Genomic DNA, 18,627 nt, shown 5'->3' with positions numbered 1-18,627 from the left:
CCCCAGCCTGTCAAGCGGGGGTCTGCAGGGCAGAAAAGGGTCTGGAGAAGCGCTCGGCTGCCTCTGGCGCTCGGGGTGGGGGGGGGGCTCGCTGGGGCCAAGCTCTTTGCCGCCTCCTGGCTGCCGCGTGGATGTCCGGGCAGGCAGATCTCCTGAGCGGGGGGCGAGCGGGGCCTTCTTGGGGCTGGGCCCGCAGGGGCTCCCTCTCCCGGGCGGGGCGGAGCTCGGGGGCGCCGATTGGCTGCGCGGAGTGGAGGAGGAGGAGAGCCGGGGCGGCAGCCACAGCCGGCGCTCTCCGCCTAACCGGCCCGGCCGCCTTCGGGGCTCCGGAGCCGCCGCCGCCACAGCTCCGTCGCGGCTCCCCTGCCCGCCCGCCCGCCCGCGGCAGCCATGAAGAAGCAGCAGCAGCAGCAGCAGCATCAGGCGGCGGCGGCGGCGGCTCCTCCGTGGGGCAGCAGCGGCGGGGGCAGCATCCGGGCTCCGGAGCCGGCGGCGGGGCCCCCCTTGCAGCGCGGGCGGGTGATCGCCAAGCGGGTGGAGGTGAAGCTGCTCCCCATCCTCTCCCTGGGGTTGCCACCCTCCCGCCGCTGGGCTCCCTCCTCCAAGCTCCGGCGGGGGGGATCCGCACCTCCATCCCGCGTGCCCCCCCCCCCCAGCCAGGGCTGCCTGCTGCCTCCCCCGTCCCCCCTCCGGGCTACAGGGCGGGGGCTGCTCGGGCATTGCCCCCCTCCACTCCAGGCTTGTGGGCCACAGAAGGGCTCTCTCTCTCCCGCCTGGCTTCCCGGCACCCACCCCGGGAGGGCTAGCAGCAAGGCGGGCCCTGGCCAAGGGGGCGGGGGTGGGGGGAGGGCAGCGCCCCCCAGGGGGTGCTGAGAGAAGCTGCCTCCCTCCCTCCCGGGCATCCCCTTCCTTCCTCAAGGCCAGGTGGTGGGAGTGGGGGGGGGACTGGGGCTTCCTGGGGTGTGGTTGACTCTTGCCCTCCTCCGCCCTGTGCGCACAGTATGTGGGCTCCTTCCTTGTGGAGGACTTGGAGCTTCAGCAGAAGGTGCAGACCATCCAGCAGCAGCTTCAGGGCCTGAAGGTGAGAGCAGGGTGCCCTGGCACCTCTGAGCAGGTGCAGAGTGCCCATATTTCAGCGGCAGAGCTTTGCCCTTGAATGTGGCAGCAGGGCGGAGCGGGGGGGGGAGGCATGCCGTGAGCCTTCGAATGGGGGGATGGGGTGGAGATTTCAGCTGGTGACCCTCCCGCTCTCTGGGCTCCCTGGCAGAGCCAGGTCTTCTCCAAGGCTTCTAGCCTGGCATGGTTTAAGATGCCAGAACTGAAGGTGTCACCTTCTGTATGCCAAGCAATGCCACCCTTAAGACAGAGCCAGGCCCCGTGAGCAGACGCCAGCCCTTGGCCCGTGGAGCTCACCACTGCCCACTCTGCCTGGCAGCCATCCTCGGCTGGGAGCTGTGCCCACTGACCCCTGGACTGCCTTCTTGCCAGCAGCTGCTGTGCACCACCCCAGAGGCAGTTCACCCCCCAGCCCCCTCTGCGAGAGGCCCCTGACTCACCCCTGTCCTCTCCCCCCACCCCGCCGGATGCAGGAGTGCCCCAGACGAAGGTCCGTCATTCTCAAGTTCTGCCTGCAGGGCCTGAAGATGTACAGTGCAGAGGGAGAGGTAGGTGGAGTCGTTGCCCCCCAGGAGCCAAGGGAGGAGAGAGATCCTTGACGGGGCTCGTGGTCTCAGCCAGGCTGCTTCTCAGTTTTGTGGGGAGGATCCAGGGGGAGCCTGGAGAGAAGGCCCCTGAGTGGAGGTTGGGGGTGGGAAGCGGCTGCTGCTGTGGTCGTAGCTGGCTTCTCAGTCTCTCCCCACCTCAGGTTCTGCTCATGGCCCATGCTCTGAAGCGCATCCTCTACAGCACGTGGGCACCTGCTGGCTGTCAGTTCGCCTTTGTGGCTCGCAATCCCTTCAGCTCTCCCGGGAAGCTCTTCTGCCATTTCTTTGTGGGCAGCGAGGCCAGTGAGGTAGGCAACCTGGGGCTTGCGAGGCAGTCGTGGGCAAATGCCCCCATGCCCTGCCCTGCCCTGCCCGGGGTTTCTTGGCCTGCCATCTCTGTGTGCTGCCGCCGCCTGGGGTGCCAGAGGAGAGGTGGGCAGGGATTTCTCGCTCTCAAGAAACTCAGCCTGTCCTGCAGGCAGGTGCAACAGCACAAGAAAGCGGGATGGGTCGCCGTGCTCCCTGCTACAAGTAGCACCATGATAGGAAGAAGGTTCTCTGGGGGTGGGGTGCGGGGAAGCACTGTTTTTTCTCTCTAATGGGGAAAGATGCTGAGTGCCCCTCTCCTCTCCAGCAGAGCACTGCCCCACAGCAGGAAGGCTAATCTCAGCTGCGCCTGGGGTGGGGGACATATTGCCAATGCCCCCCACAGGCCTCTCCTGCCCCTCCCCCAGGTCCAGATGCTGCATTTGCTGCTCTGCCGCTCCTTCCAGCTCCATTACCTCCTGCTGCACCCCGAGGAGCAGGACTGGGCCCCCAGTGGCCCTGCCCCGAGGGAGCCGGGGAGGCTGCCGGAAGCCTCCTTCCCAGAGAGCCAGGTGGTGTGGGAGTCTCTCAGGCCAGAGGAGGTGTCGCAGAACGTCAACGCTCTGGTGTCCTTCCGGAGGCTGCCCTGCCCAGCTGACTTTGGCTCCTTCGTCAGTGTGGTAAGGGGGGAGGGTGCCCTCTGGGGAGTGTCCTTTGCCAACTGAGTCTGGGATGGCCTCCCGCCCACAGCCCTGACGGGCACCCTAGTGGGCACCTGAACCCTGCTGGTTTTTAGGAAGACAGGTGAGCCGGAGACCACAGCTGGGCTTGGAAGCAGCGTTTCTGGGGGCCTGTGAGCCACCAGGGGCCCAAAGGCTGGTTAGCAACACACCTAAAATAAGCCGTGGGGAATGATGGGAAACATGCAGCTCCCTCCCTTGAGGCGTTCGGAGGGTGTGTAAAGACCTCCCCTCTTCCACTCTCAGAGCAGCTTCCCTTTCTGTCTAGAGAGAGAGGCTGGATTTGGAGGAAAGGAGCAGCCTGGGCAGTTCTCGCCCTGGCAACCCGTTCTGTTCCCCAATCCTGGTGCGCAAGAAGGCCATCCGCAGCAAAGTCCTCCGCTCTGGCGCCTATCGGGGCTGCACGTTTGAAGCTCAGCTGCAGCAGAGCGCTTGGGAGATGTGTGAGTAGGCGGAAAGGGGAGAGAGAGGAGGGAGGTGGCTGTTGTAGTTACTCTTGCTTTTCTGCCTTAGTAGCCCCCCCCCCCCCCCCCGCTGGAAGTGCTGACCACCCGGGGGTCATGAGTCTCTCAGTGTGCCCTGTTTGCTGTGAGCACGGTGGGCAGCGAGATCGGCTGGCTGCTTTCTTGTGCTTCTCGGCAGCAGCTGCTCTCTGACCCCTCCTTCCCCAATACAGAAAAAGAGCCCTGCCAGATCAGGCCTCCCCTGACCCTCGTTTGGTGCCAGTTTGGTGTAGTGGTTAAGTGTGCGGACTCTTATCTGGGAGAACCAGGTTTGATTCCCCACTCCTCCACTTGCACCTGCTGGCATGGCCTTGGGTCAGCCATAGTGGTTAAGTGCGTGGACTCTTATCTGGGAGAACCGGGTTTGATTCCCCACTCCTCCCCTTGCAGCTGCTGGAATGGCCTTGGGTCAGCCATAGCTCTGGCAGAGATTGTCCTTGAAAGGGCAGCTGCTTTTCCCTGGGCGGCTCCCTCCCTCCGGTGCCTGCTGGATGCCGCCCATCCTGACTCAGCCACCTGCCTGCTTTTCTCCCGGCTGCAGTTCACACCAGCTGTGACGGCAAGGCGAGCAGAGGCAGCCTGGCTCACTTGCCGGATAGTGAGAGCAGCTTGATGGAAAACGTTTGGTCTTTTGCTGGGATCGACAGGTGAGCAGAGTCTGCCCTTGTGCGCCCCACCCCCCGCTCCCAGGGGGCCCTGAGGTCGGCTGAGTTGATCTAAGGTAAGGGGCAGCCCCTTGCTGGGGATCAGAGGAAGATCTGCCACGCTCTCTTGACTTCCTAACAGCGTTCTTGGGGTGGTGCTACAGGACTAGGCCCTGCCTTCCTCTTTCCCTTCCCTTCCTCAGGGAGGCTGGGCTGGCATTGCTCAGGAAGGACGTCCTGGGTGCCTTCCTGCTCTGGGCAGAGCTGGGCTCCTCCAGCCAGTGGTCTCTTATGGTGAGGACGAGGTGTGGAGTCATCCCTTACCAGATCTACAGGAACCAGCTGGGGAAGTACTCTGTTGAGGTAAGGCTGGAGGGGTGGGAAGGCAGCACTGGGCTCCCATCAAGACTCCGTGGGCTGAAGAACCAGGTGCTGCTGGCAATCCCTGCCCTGTGCTGTGAGGCGACCACGGTCATGGTTCAAGGGAGGATGGGTGGGTCTTATGGAGGAAACCTCTGAGCGCCAGGATGGGGAGGCAGCTTCAGGGAGGCCTTGGCCTTGGTGGCCTGTCTCTTGGCCCTCCCGGGCAGCTGGTTGGCCCAGGATGCTGGAGGAGGTGGATGGATGGATGGCTAGCCTGCTCTCGAAGGGCTCTTCTGATGCTCACCTTGACCCAAGTTATCAGGAGTTGGATAAAATGGAGAAAATGAAGGATTGTACCCTTGAGACCAGGCAGTGTGTGCGTCCAAAGGATGAAATTTAGGTTCTCGCCTCCTTTGGGGTCCTTGTCTCCTCCCCCAAGCAACTCTCATATCTAATTCAGCTGACGTCTCAGAATTCCATGGCTGAATGTTCTTCTTCAGCAATTAGAGCATGCAGATGCTCTCTAACATCATAGCAGTTCAACCAGTAGCACAGCTTGACCACAGATGGACAGCAAGTTTACGATCTGTTATTTCTTCTCCCTTTCCCCCGCCCCCTCTTTTTAATTAAAGCACTTGAATGTGGAGTTCCCTACTATGGAAGCACTGCTGGATCATTACTCTGGGATGAAAGGGGGCCTCTTCTGCTCCTTGGCTGCCGGCCGGGTAAACCATTGTTATGAGGAACAAGATTCCTTCACAGAGAATGGGTGGAGAGGAGAGCAGAGTCGCCTGCAGACCTCGTGGTTATGTGGTGCCAGTAAGTCTCTGGCAGTCCAGCCAGAGCTGGGCTAATGCTTGGCAAAGAGACTCCTGGCTAACCATTTGCATCATCCACATAGAATTGTACAAACTGTTTTGTGGTATGCAAGCTGCGTCACTTTACTCTTTCTGGCTAGCCTTGTGGTTCTGATCCTCCATGGAGTGGGTCTTGTTTCAGCTTAGTAGAATATGAATGTCCATAGCAAACTTGTCTTAACCTTTCTAACCAAAGGCTTCTAGCACACCACTACCATCTCTGGGCAGTCAGCAGTGGCCAACACCCTCTTCATTGTTCTAGTAATTCAGGGAAAGATGTCATGTTAACCTCAGTTGTAGAAAGTCCATCATTTCATCACTGCTTAATCTTTTGGTAAGAATAATTCTCAAAACTTGTGGTTATAGTAAGCATGCTGCTTTCAGCCAGTTCTTACATTTGCCTTTAACTCCTACCTTTTTATTTTTAAATTGAGGTATGAGAAGGAACAATGAAATACAATCTGTAAATTAAAATATGTTACAGCATCAGTTCTAAAAGGTATTCAGATTTGTCTGTTGCAGAAAAACAACATGAGGCTTGTGATATCTTGTAGATTTGTAAGATGCCATTTCTGGGAGGGGGGAGTGTTCTGGATAAATGCAGAAATGTTCCTCCCTATTCAAATAGGAAAGTTTAAAGGATGCTATGAAGAATCACTTCTATTCCAGTGCCTGCTTACCTGCAAGAGGACATGTTTGTGGCTTATTTTCTTTTGGCCTCTTGAGGCTGACAGGTGCCTGCCTGCTGTCAGATTTTATTTGAAAGAAATGTCATGAGAGAATGCTCATATTTATTAATAATATTAACTAATGCTGCTGTTTAAAATAATTATATTTTAAATGTTTGCTTATTTGTAGCCGGCATTTCTCACAGGGACTTCAGGCGTATTATGTACGGTCAAACCATGCAATAGGACTAGAATGACAAAAATCAGAAACAATGCAAAAAAATCCAAAATAAAAGCGACATGAACAATGCAAGAAAGTATGGAATTAGAAAAACGGAAAGTGACGCAGTCGCCGGGGCAGGGGAATACGCCCGGTGTCCCCGAGCCTGACCCACTGCCTGCCTCCTGCAGGGGCTGGACTAGATGACTCTGGAGAGCCCTTCCCTCCCACTCAGGGGGGGGGGTCCCCTCTTCCAGCCCGGCTTCCGGGGCGGGGTCTCGCCGCTGTCTCGCAGTTGGAATTCTGTTTGTGCCAGGAATAAAGTCCTCCCACCCACCGGCCACTCCGTCTCCGCCGCTCTGTGGTCGCTCAGGGGGAGGGTGCGGGTTTCGCCGCAGAGGTTAAAAAGATCCCGCTGGGCGCCTCGGTTGCCGAGACAACAGCCGCTCAGGCCGTCGGGTGATTTGAACGTCAGATCCCGTTTGGTCAGCTCTAATTGGTCGCCAGAAGCCGGCAGAGAGCGGGGATTGGTCCCAGGCAAAGCGAGCCAGGATTGGCTGAAGAACCTCCCCTGAGGGCCGGCGGTGCTGGAGCTGTCTCTCTATGATTGGTCCCGGTGATGCAAGGGGCGGGCTTCGTAGGAACGGGGTCTCCTGATTAGAGGATGGGGCGGGCGGTGCTGTTTTCTGATTGGTGGGCTCCAGGAGCGGCGCTTCCGAGAGGGAAGACGGAAGATGGCGGCGGGTGCGGGCGTGCGGGGCTTGCTGGTGGCGGCGGCGGCGCTGCTGGGCCTGGCGGGGGCGGGCGGTGGGCCTCGCCGCACCCTGGTGCTGCTGGAGAACACGAACCTGCGGGACACCCACTCGCTCTTCCTGCGCAGCTTGGCCGGTGAGCGCGGGGCTCCTGCGGTGGAGGCGCCGCTGCATTGCGGGCAGCAGCTGGGAGGGCCGCCGCCGGTGCTCGGTGGAGAAGAGGAGCCGAGGGGGCCGTGCCGCCAGCCCCGCCCTGCGGCCCTCGGGGCCACTCGCTGTCCAGCGCCCTTTTTGACACGTGGCGGCCAGAAGAGCCCACAGCAGGCCAGGCGGGGTCTCAGCCTCCCGGTTCCCTCCTGAGTCGAGCCCCGTAATGCTGGCTGCCCACGGTCTCTTCGCAGAGGCTGAACTCGGGGTTTTCGGACTGAAAACTAGTGCAGTGCCTTTGAGTTGGCCTCCCAGAAGTCTGAAAGCTTACCTCACCCCCTTGGCCCACCTGTACAGGTGCCTCTCCTGAGCCATTCCTGCCGCCTCCAACGAGAGCGCTTTCGGCCTTCTGTACACAGAACCGGACGTCCGTTCATTGAGCTCTGGTGTTTGCCAGGAAGACAGGCCCTTGGTCTGCCTGCCCCCTCTGCCTGGCTGTGCCCTTCCAGGTTCTTAGGCAGGCCAAGGTTTTTCACCCACTGCCTGAGGCCCTTTAGACCCAGTTGGGGGCCAGGAGGTGTCACACAGACCCATGACAGAGGCTGCACTCCCCTGCCCCCATCACTTGAACCAGCTTTCTGTGCCTGTGCAGACAGTACTTTTCGCCCTCCACTCAGTTGACTCTCCTGAAGAGCAGGATCCCAGAGGAAACAGAACTCCGGCTTATGTAGACAGATTTTCCATTCAGTGTTTTGCACTGTATAAGCTTTATTTATTTAATGCCTTCTTCAATATGGTCTCTGGCAGGCTAGCGGTGTGGAAAGCAAGCGGACTGATGTTGTTTTCTGCCTGTTCCCTCCTTGCTCAATACTGACCATGTGTTTTTCTCCCATCTTTTTATATGTAGACAGAGACTTTGATCTCACCTTCAAGACTGCGGATGACCCAGGCCTGTCTCTCATCAAATATGGAGAGTTTCTGTACGACAACCTGATCATATTTTCTCCATCTGTAGAAGGTAAGGCAGAATGTTCTCATGAATAAAACGATGTAGAAAAGCCAAGCTTTTGAATGCACATTATGCATCTAGGAACTGCATGGGGTTTTCTTTGCTCATATGGAGCATAATCCCGCTTAGATCACAGGAGTATCAAACATGCAGTCTTTTGGACGAGTCTGGCCCGCACATTATGCATCTAGGAACTGCATGGGGTTTTCTTTGCTCATATGGAGCATAATCCCGCTTAGATCACAGGAGTATCAAACATGCAGTCTTTTGGACGAGTCTGGCCCGCACAGGGCTCAAATCCTGCCCCCAAGCTGCTTCCTTCTGCTTTCTTTTCCAAGGCTGCTGCTGCAGCTGCAGTATAGTTTGCTTCCCCCCCAGCTTTCTCAGTGGCTGTTTTCTCCCTTCCTTCTGTTTCCTGCCTGTTCCATCCATCCCCCCCCCTCTCTCATTACATACTTACATACACACACACCTCTGTAGCTGCTTCATTCAGGAGAGATTCTCATACCTTCTCACACACACATGAGAAGATAAGAGGAGCCATGTTGGATCAGGCCAATGGCTCATCCAGTCCAACACTGTCACACAGTGGCCAAAAAACCAGGTGCCATCAGGAGGTCCATCAGTGGGGCCAGGACACTAGAAGCCCTCCCACTTTTGCCCCCCCCTCCCAAGCACCAAGAATACGGAGCATCACTTGCCCCAGACAGAGAATTCCATCTATACCTTGTAGCTAATAGCCACTAATGGACCTCTGCTCCGTGTTTATCCAATCCTCTCTTGATGCCATCTGTGCTTGTAGCCGCCACCACCTCCTGTGGCAGTGAATTCCATGTGTGAAGAAGTACTTCCTTTTATCCATTCTGACCCAACTGCTCAGCAATTTCATTGAATGTCCGCAAGTTCTCGTATTGTGAGAAAAAGAGAAAAGTACTTCTTTCTCTACCTCAGCCACCCTGAGCCTGCTTCGACGGGGAGGGCGGGATATAAATCCAATAAATAAATACCTTCTTTATCCCATGCATAATCTTGAAAACTTCAGTCAACGTTTCTCCAAACTAAAGAGCCCTAAGCGCTTTAACCTTTCTTCATAGGGAAAGTGTTCCAACCGTTTAATCATTCTAATCGCCCTTTTTTGCTCTTTTTTCCAGTCCTGTATCTTTTTTGTACACAGCGTTTTAAATGCGTCTGCACCTTTGATTTATACAGGGGCATTATGATACAAGCTAATTTGCTTTCAGTTCCTTTCCTAATAATCTCCAGCATAGTGTTGGCCTTTTTTATTGCACACTGTCTGGACATTTCCAGTGAGTTATCTACCATGACGCTTGCACACTTATGGCTTGTACTTCCTTCTTTGGGGCTGCTCCTCCTGTTTTGAGAAGGGAGGGAGGGGAAGGAAAGAGAAAGAAAAAACAGCTTCAAGACAAACAAGGTTTTATTCGAGGTATAAGCTTTTGTGTGCAAGCACTTTTCTTCTTTGGATGGAGGGCAGGTTGGTGGATGGATTCTTCTGACAAGCACAATGTACACTGGTTTATTCTGAAAAGTTGCTTTTTAAATTGGATTTCTCTTTCTATCTGAATTTACTTTCTTTCAAAAAGACCTGATTAAAAATTAGAACACCTGAATTGGTCGTTATATCTTGGACAGTGGAGTGATTTTAGATGGCAAATGATTATAGCACACATTGTGAGACAGGAAAACAAGCTCTCGATTCAGTCCAGGTGGGTGCCTGGTCTTGAACTTCATTATCAATTGGAATTCAACAGTCTCTCTTTCTAATCTCCCTTTGAAATTCCTTCAAAAGAGCACTGCTACTCTTAGGTCAGCAATTGAATGTTGTGGCTTCTATTGTCAGACTTATGTCCATTTGTTCTTTGCATCCTCCTGGACTGAATTCCCCAGGATGGAATTGAGACCTGGGTTTCCTGTCTCATTATCAATGCTAGTATCTCTGTGTCTACTCCTCCTCTACATATCATATCTGGTGCAACTAAGTCTGCTATGGCCATTCACCTGCTATTGCCATTCAACATCTGATATCACCTTTATAAAGTTTATATCTCCTATATCTCATGTTACATTTTATGGCACGCATGGTCTGGCCTACAAAGTGACGTTTATGTCTGATCCAGCCCTTGTAACAAATGAGTTTGATACCTCTGGCTTAGGAAGTGTGTTGAAATATGCTTGCGAGGTTCCACCAAACGCTTGAAGGAAAAAGGTTTGTTTGTCTCTGTTTTTTCATAATTTGTGATTTTTACTGTGTCCATATGCCAAATCCCTGGAATTTGTTTATATCTGTGGGGCAGATGCGTGGGCAGTCTGCATAATGTGCATGTTGGCAACTTTGTGTAATCACCTTTAAGCACCTCAGATGCTTCATTTCAGAGTTTGGTGGCAACATCAACGTGGAGACTATCGCTGCTTTTATTGATGGAGGTGGAAATGTTCTTGTGGCTGCCAGTTCAGACATTGGTGAGTACCACATTTGTTTTTTCAAATGGAGAAGAGGGTCTTTAGGGAGCCGTCCTAAGCAGGCCTGATTGGAAGTGAACCCCATTTTATTTGGTGGGACTTTCTCCCAGGAAATGGCTCTTCTGGTTTCCATCTTGCCCTGTTGTGGGCAGAGATGTCACTCCAGTTGTTGTGGTGAAAACGAACTGGAGTCCTGTGGCAGGCGTGAGGACCCAGGAGCTTCCAGCGCTAGAGCCCTCAGAGGCAGAGGCATTCATTGGCTGATTCGCATTTTGTTGTAGTTGGATGGAAGCCTTAGAAGATGGCCAGGTGTGGCCAGTCTTCCTTTATTGCCCTTCTCCTGGGGATCTTGTTGAATTGGGATTACCAAAGCTATAAAGCTTGGCTGCTGATGCAAAACATGCTCACAGAATGCAAGCATGGATGTTACCTTTTCCCCCTCAGGCTCTATAGCCAGAGAACTGAGAACTCCCTGATCCGAGGAGGCCAAGCCGGGGTCTCTAAAGGACAGTGTGCCTGTGCTTCCAGAGTGCTTTCCTACTCCTTCACGGGTACTGGGGCTATTGTGTGCAAAGTTTCTTTCCTAGGAGAGAAAACAGTCCCAGTCTTTGGTTGGACACGACTTTGGGGCCTGCAGCATCCAGAGATTTCCCCTAGTCGCAGAATGAGCAGAAAGGAGGGATACAAATTCTGTAAATGAATAATAATGAAATGGTTGAATGCTTGCTCTTTTTCTCCCTCGTGTTTTGGGGGTTTTTTGCTCTGCCTCAATTACCTCTGCATGGAAGAGCACTGAGCAGAGCTTTTCTGGGAAGCTGGTCGGGGTGGTGGTCAGTGAATCCCCCTTTTGGGGTCTGCTGCTCTAATTCCTAGGCGACCCTCTTCGAGAGCTTGGGAGCGAGTGTGGGATAGAGTTTGATGAGGAGAAGACAGCTGCCATAGACCACCACAACTATGATGTGTCAGATCTGGGCCAGGTAGGTGCTTTACATGGCAGCATTATGCGGATCCCAGGGCTGCTGCTCTGCCAGACCTGACTAGAGACGTGAAGACCTGGCAGAAGGAGCAGGAAGCTGGCTGGAGCATGGGAGGGCTTGCTGCTTGGCCCCCCAGAGCCTGGCTGAAGGCCCCTGTGTGGAATGTCGGCTCTAAGCAGCACCCCCTCCTGCCCGCAGCACACTCTTATTGTGGCAGACTCTGACAATCTCCTGAAGGCTCCGACGATTGTGGGCAAAAGGCCGCTGAACCCCATCCTCTTCCGGGGAGTTGGGTGAGTTTCCTGGCCTGAAGCTGAAGCTTTTCTGCCGCTGGAAGGCAGGCCTGGCCCCTATTCCATTTGGGACTTGCGGGTTAATTGCTCCATCAGGACCCCTTTGGGCTTTGCAAGAGCTCTCGATCCATCCCCACGGGAGGGCTGGGGTGGGCTTGGCCCTGTGCGGCAGCCAGGGGCCGCTTTCATTCATTCATTCATTGAAGGGACGCTTTCTGCCCAGGATGGTGGCTGACCCTGAGAACCCCCTGGTGCTGGACATCCTGACGGGCTCTTCCACCTCCTACTCCTTCTTCCCAGACAAGCCCATCACACAGGTGCGGCACAGACGGGGGCCCTGGGAAGGGAGCTCCTGCTCAGGCAGGGTGCTGCTCCCCGGGGAGAAGGGCGGTGGGAGCTTCTGGCAGGATCCTGCGCTGCTGCCAGGGTTGGTGGCTGCAAGTAGATCTACCCTGAGCCAGTGCAGCCCTCACGCGTGGGGGCTCTTTGTAACTCCTCTTGCTGCGTTTAATCACTGGGGTTGTCACTTCATGAGTGTACTGCTGAAGATGTTTGTTTCCTGGGTTTTTGAAGGTTCTCCAAGAACCTCTTGGGTTGAGTGTAGCAATATTGTACTCTCCTCCCCCCCCACCCCGGTGTCTCATTTTATTAAGAGAGGATGTGGTGCAGATCCCAGCAGCAGGAGGACGTGGGCCCTGCATTCCTTATGAATAGACGGGGGGCAGAGGCTGCTTTCTCTGAGCGTGCTGCTGCCGTCCAGTGACTGCCCCTGTCGTCTTCTTTAGTACCCTCACGCAGTAGGGAAGAACACGCTCCTGATAGCTGGTCTCCAGGCCCGAAATAATGCCCGCGTCGTTTTCAGCGGCTCCCTGGATTTCTTCAGTGATGCATTCTTCAACTCTGCTGTTCAGAAGGCTACGCCAGGCTCCCAAAGGTGTGGAAGGGCTGTCTTCTGTACCGACAAAGTGTGTTGACAGTCTGGCCCAGTTCCATGGGTGGAGGGGGGGGGAGGGAACAGTCTGCTCTGCCGGTAGAGCCTTTCTTGAGTGGGAGGGAGCAAGGGTCTGCAGCTGCCACATCTCCTGCGGGAAGAAGGCTGCTGTGCCGTGCTGAGGTTTCCTCTCCTCTTGTGTCACGCAGGTCCCCCCAGACTGGGAACTTCGAGCTGGCTGTTGCCTTGTCGCGCTGGGTGTTCAAGGAAGAGGGCGTCCTTCGGGTTGGAGAGGTGTCCCACCATCGGGTGGGGGAGACGGCGCCCCCTAGTGCCTACACTGTCACTGACTTAGTGGTGAGTTCCCCGTGTGTGTGTGTGTGTGTGTGTGTGTGTGCGCGCGCCCTCTGGGGTCAGGGGAGAGCTTCCCGAGGGTTTTCCCACATGGCTCTCCTCTGTCTTGCAGGAGTACAGCATCGTGATTGAAAAGCTCTCTGATGGCAAGTGGGTCCCCTTTGATGGGGATGACATTCAGCTCGAGTTTGTTCGCATCGACCCATTTGTCAGGACTTTCCTGAAGAGGAACGGTGAGCTGCCTTTTTGCCTGCCTTTATCCCAAAGATCAGTCTCACAAAGAAATCAGCTACCTGCTGGGCCCCTGCGGTGCTCGTTTTCTGGCAGCCCCAAACTTAAAACCACTGTCACGACTTCTCTCTTGATGTATGTAATTCCAATCACTTTATTTAATTTTCCCCACTGAATCATAGAATTGGAAGGGACTTCCAGGGTCATCTAGTCCAACCCCCTGCACAATGCAGGAAACTCACAAACCCCTCCTCCTAAATTCACAGGATCTTCATTGCTGTCAGATGGCCATCTAGCCTCTGTTTAAAAACCTCCAAGGAAGGAGAGCCCACCACCTCCTGAGGAGGAAGCCTGTTCCACTGAGGAATCGCTCTAATGGCCAGGAAGTTCTTCCTATGTTGAACCGGAAACTCTTTTGATTTAATTTCAACCCATTGGTTCTGGTCCTACCTTCCAGGTCCACAGAAAACAATTCCACACCATCCTCTATATGACAGCCCTTCAAGTACTTGAAGATGGTGATCATATCACCTCTCAGCTGCCTCCTCTCCAGGCTAAACATGCCCAGCTCCTTCAACCTTTCCTCATAGGACTTGGTCTCCAGACCTCTCACCATCTTCATTGCCCTCCTCTGGACCCGTTCCAGCTTGTCTATATCCTTCTTAAATTGTGGTGCCCAAAACTGAACACAATACTCCAGATGAGGTCTTACCAGAGCAGAGTAAAGCGACACCATCACATCACGTGATCTGGACACTATACTTCTGTTGATACAGCCCAAAATTGCATTTGCCTTTTTAGCCACCGCATCACACTGTTGACTCATGTACAGCGTATGATCCACTAAGACCCCTAGATCCTTTTCGCACATACTACTGCTAAGACAAGTCTCCCCCATTCTATATCCATGCATTGGATTTTTCCTACCTAAATGCAAAACTTTACATTTATCCCTGTTAAAATTCATTTTATTGGTTTTAGCCCAGTTTTCCAGCCTGTCAAGGTCATCCTGTTTCTGTCTTCTTCTGTGTTTGCAACCCCTCCCAATGTAGTATCATTGGCTAACTTAATAAGCATTCCCTCTATTCCTTCATCCAAATCATTGATAAAGATTTTGAACAAAACATGTCCCAGGACAGATCCTTGAGGCACTCCACTTGTCACTCCTCTCCAAGAGGATGAGGAACCATTCACAAGCACTCTTTGGGTGCAATCTGTCAACCAGTTACAGATCCACCTAACGGTAACAGGATCCAAACCACATTTTACCAAGGATAGTATGTGGAACCTTATCAAAAGCCTTACTGAAATCAAGATAAACGATGTCTACAGCATTCCCCTGATCCAGTAAGGTAGTCACTTTCTCAAAAAAAAGAGATCAGGTTAGTCTGACATGACTTGTTCTTGAGCAAACCATGCTGGCTCTTAGTAATCACATTAATTCTTTCTAAATGTTCCAGGACCGACTATTTGATGATTTGTTCTAAAACTTTTCCAGGTATAGACGTCAAGCTGACGGGTTGGTAGTTACCCGGATCCTCTTTTTTCCCCTTCTTGAAGATGGGGACAACATTCGCCCGCCTTCAATCTTCCGGCACCTCCCCTGTTCAAGAATTTTCAAAAATAATAGCCAGAGGCTCAGAAATTACATCCGCAAGCTCTTTTAGAACCCTTGGATGCAATTCATCTGGCCCCGAGGACTTAGTTTCATTTAAAGAAACTAGGTGTATATGTACTACCCCTACGCTGATCCTAGGTTGGAACTTCATACTCTCCTTATATGTTCTGTTTTTGCCATGTCCCCTCAGAAGACTGAGAAAAAGTAGGAATTGAGCAGTTCCGCCCTCTCTTCATTACCTGTTACAATTTCACTTTCTTGCCCTCGCAATGGGCCTACCATGTCCTTGCTGTTTTTCTTACTCTGAACATAAGAAAATAACCCTTTTTTGTTTTTAGCATCTTTGACCAGCCTAAGCTCATACTGAGCTTTAGCTTTTCTAACTTTTTCTTTACAAGCACTGGTGATTTGTTTATATTCATCCTTGGTTATAAGGCCCTCCTTCCAATTCCTAAAGGAGTCTTTTTATTTCTCAAGTCTTTAGAGAGCTGTTTATGGAGCCACTTTGGCTTTAGCCTTTTCCATTTTTTCTTCTCATAGGAATAGTTTGTGATTGCACTTTCAGTATTTTGCTTTTAAGAAACTCCCACCCCTCCTTAACCTCCTTCCTGCTAAGTATTTCTGACCATGGGATTTTACCCAGCATAGTTCTAAGTTTATCAAAGTTTGCCTTTCTGAAGTCCAACCTATAAGTCTGACTACGTATAGCTTTCCCCTTCCCCAAGACTGTAAATTCGTTGTACCCAAGCTTTGAGGCTTTTTCATTGGATTGTGTGGCCCTGAAAATGAGACTCTTATGTTATTCTAATATATGAATCCAGCATTTAATAACACAAAGTAAAACTATTTGTATGTGAAGCGTGTTGGGTTCAGGATGTATAACTGCTTATAATTTCAGTGGGTAAAACAGCGGGAATGAATAACTACTAACTGAGGTGTCCTCCTCTTCACTTTACTCCACTGCCTCTCCTCACTCTCCATCCCTTTGTAAACTCAAGTTTCTATCAGCTGCTTTCTCTCACACTCAGAGTAGTTTGCCAGTCTGCGGGTGGGCTCTCTTTAGCCAATAATATGGCCTCTTAGTATTATCAGTCTCTCTTTTTAGAGATTGTAATGCAGCAGCACTAAATGGGTTTCTGACCAGAAGACACTGTGGCCTTAGACTCTGCAGAGGCTGCTGCTGGACCACGGCTGACACCCAAAGTGAGAGTTCACTGCAGACCTCTCTCCCCTCCCCACCCCCACCCCTTCCTAGCTCTGCCCAACCAATGCCCTCGCTCACTCATCCCCCCCTTTCACCGCCCTTTCCTACTGCAACTTACCAACAGTTAAATGAACACAGATATATAAGTTCAAATCATTACAGCCTCCTTATTTATACTGTTTGCTGCCAGGGCAAGAGCAAACAGGCACAAATGGAAACTTGTAGCTGAGGTCAAGAGCTGCAGTTTCTGTGTTCACCATGCAAACTGGCCCTGTCTCATACAGGAACACGACCTTAGGTTGCTTAGCTGTAAAACAGCCTCAGGATTAGGAGAGGCGGTGGCAGCAGGAGCTGTAACTATTGAAGCTGCCACTGCCACCTTCTGCTTTGGGAAGCCCAGAGCTGGGCAAGCTGGGAGCGGGTTTTGTCGAAGGGGCTGGAAAGGAGGAAGCTCCAAGGCCTTGCTTGGGTTCCTTCTGCTGCCACTGGAAGTTACTATAAAGGCCGCCATTTCTTTGGCTCCTAGGAGGCAAATACAGCGTCCAGTTCAAACTGCCTGATGTCTACGGAGTGTTCCAGTTCAAAGTGGATTACAACCGCCTGGGCTACACCCACCTCTACTCATCTACGCAGGTAAGCAAGCACGGCTTGGGTCTGGTCTCCCCGGAAAGGAGGCGAGATGGCCTTCAGCCCCAGGCATTCTTGCCTTTTCAAGAATCTCTGTAAAATCTGGCTAAACTCTGAATATCCCAGGCTACACCAGGCTAAGCAAGGTTGGGGAGACCACTGAGGAAGTTCAGGGTTGCTCCTCAGAGGCAGGCAATGGCAAACCACACCACACGTTGGCTGCCACTTGCCCTAGAATTGCATCAGTAGAGTAGCTGAAATGCAGAGTTACATGTTAAAGAATCAGCACTGTGTGATCATCTGCCAGAATGTCTCTGGTATCCCTGAAGGTTGATCTGGCTGGGGTCGGGCCTTGCCACTAGCAGAGCCACAGCCGGGAGGAGTTCTAGGCCGGAGGGGGTGTTGAGCTGTGAGGGATTGCCTTGCACTTGCTGTGAGATGGTGTAGACGTTGCCTCCCTGGAGTGCTGTTTGGGGCAGCCGTGAAGTCCAGTGAGGTAGAGGACAGAAGGGTCCAGAAAACAGTTAGAAGAAAGAGCCCCTCCCCCTTTGCTGGGGGGCTTGGCCATGTCTTGCAGTGCAAATGCTGTGTGCTAAAGCTGCCCCCCCCCCAGCCTTGAAGGGTACAAAGTGCAAGACAGCTGGGGGGGGGGGAGAAGAGAAGGGACCTTCCCCCCTCCACCCACATGCTCCTGGGGGGGCGGGAGTGAGGCTTGTTTGGGGAGGGGGCTCTGAGCTCTCCTCTCCTCTCTTCTCCGGGGCAGGTGTCCGTGCGGCCCCTGCAGCACACGCAGTACGAGCGCTTCATCCCTTCGGCCTACCCGTACTACGCCAGCGCCTTTTCCATGATGGTGGGCCTCTTCCTCTTCAGCATCGTCTTCCTGCACATGAAGGAGAAGGAGAAGTCGGACTGAGGGGGTGGGGGGGGGGTTGTTGCAGCAGAGGCCTGCCTGCCTGCCCCTGTACCCTCCTCCTCCTCCCCTGAATAAAAGCGCCCTTCTCCCTCGCCCCGCCCACTGGGCGTGTCTGTGCTCTTCTTGTGTTGGGGGCGGGGCGGCGCAGGCGCAGAGCGGGGCCCGCCCCTGGGCTTTTGCGACGCCGTGGCGCGGCGGTGCCGTTGAGCGCGGCTGGGGCAGGATGCTGCTGACCGTCTTCTGCCTGCGGCGGGACCGCTCCGAGGTGACCTTCTCGCTGCAGGTGGACGCCGACTTCGAGCTGCAGAACTTCCGCGCCCTGTGCGAGCTCGAGTCTCCGTAAAATCTGGCTAAACTCTGAATATCCCAGGCTACACCAGTCTAAGCAAGGTTAGGGAGACCACTGAGGAAGTTCAGGGTTGCTCTGCAGAGGCAGGCAATGGCAAACCACAACACACGTTGGCTGCCACTTGCCCTAGAATTGCATCAGTAGAATAGCTGAAATGCAGAGCTACATGTTAAAGAATCAGCACTGTGTGATCATCTGCCAGAATGTCTCTGGTATCCCTGAAGGTTGATCTGGCCGGGGTCGGGCCTTGCCACTAGCAGAGCCACAGCCGGGAGGAGTTCTAGGCCGGAGGGGGTGTTGAGCTGTGAGGGATTGCCTGGCACTTGCTGTGAGATGGTGTAGACGCTGCCTCCCTGGAGTGCTGTTTGGGGCAGCCGTGAAGTCCAGTGAGGTAGAGGACAGAAGGGTCCAGAAAACAGTTAGAAGAAAGAGCCCCTCCCCCTTTGCTGGGGGGCTTGGCCATGTCTTGCAGTGCAAATGCTGTGTGCTAAAGCTGCCCCCCCCCAGCCTTGAAGGGTACAAAGTGCAAGACAGCTGGGGGGGGGAGAAGAGAAGGGACCTTCCCCCCTCCACCCACATGCTCCTGGGGGGGCGGGAGTGAGGCTTGTTTGGGGAGGGGGCTCTGAGCTCTCCTCTCCTCTCTTCTCCGGGGCAGGTGTCCGTGCGGCCCCTGCAGCACACGCAGTACGAGCGCTTCATCCCTTCGGCCTACCCGTACTACGCCAGCGCCTTTTCCA

The 18,627-nt window shown here is 53.8% G+C and overlaps 2 protein-coding genes across 2 annotated transcripts; both read left to right on the top strand.

The window, feature by feature from the left end:
- The first annotated feature begins 986 nt into the window (after positions 1-986).
- SH2D5 (SH2 domain containing 5) lies at positions 987-5,435 on the top strand. Its single transcript, XM_060259037.1, has 8 exons — positions 987-1,081; positions 1,590-1,664; positions 1,865-2,011; positions 2,438-2,689; positions 3,018-3,192; positions 3,794-3,899; positions 4,100-4,259; positions 4,892-5,435. Exons 2-8 carry the CDS (start codon positions 1,644-1,646, stop codon positions 5,111-5,113), a joined length of 1,083 nt encoding a protein of 360 aa, XP_060115020.1. The 5' UTR covers positions 987-1,081; positions 1,590-1,643; the 3' UTR covers positions 5,114-5,435.
- Positions 5,436-6,738: 1,303 nt separating this feature from the next.
- Positions 6,739-17,633, top strand: DDOST (dolichyl-diphosphooligosaccharide--protein glycosyltransferase non-catalytic subunit). Its single transcript, XM_060259579.1, has 11 exons — positions 6,739-6,892; positions 7,811-7,921; positions 10,307-10,393; positions 11,267-11,370; positions 11,569-11,663; positions 11,887-11,980; positions 12,449-12,597; positions 12,804-12,951; positions 13,061-13,181; positions 16,528-16,634; positions 17,392-17,633. Exons 1-11 carry the CDS (start codon positions 6,739-6,741, stop codon positions 17,539-17,541), a joined length of 1,320 nt encoding a protein of 439 aa, XP_060115562.1. The 3' UTR covers positions 17,542-17,633.
- Positions 17,634-18,627: the final 994 nt, after the last annotated feature.

The sequence above is a fragment of the Heteronotia binoei genome, chromosome 18 (genome assembly GCF_032191835.1).
Source record: "Heteronotia binoei isolate CCM8104 ecotype False Entrance Well chromosome 18, APGP_CSIRO_Hbin_v1, whole genome shotgun sequence".
Classification (NCBI taxonomy): Eukaryota; Metazoa; Chordata; class Lepidosauria; order Squamata; family Gekkonidae; genus Heteronotia; species Heteronotia binoei.
This window is presented reverse-complemented; position numbering and strand designations above follow the sequence as displayed.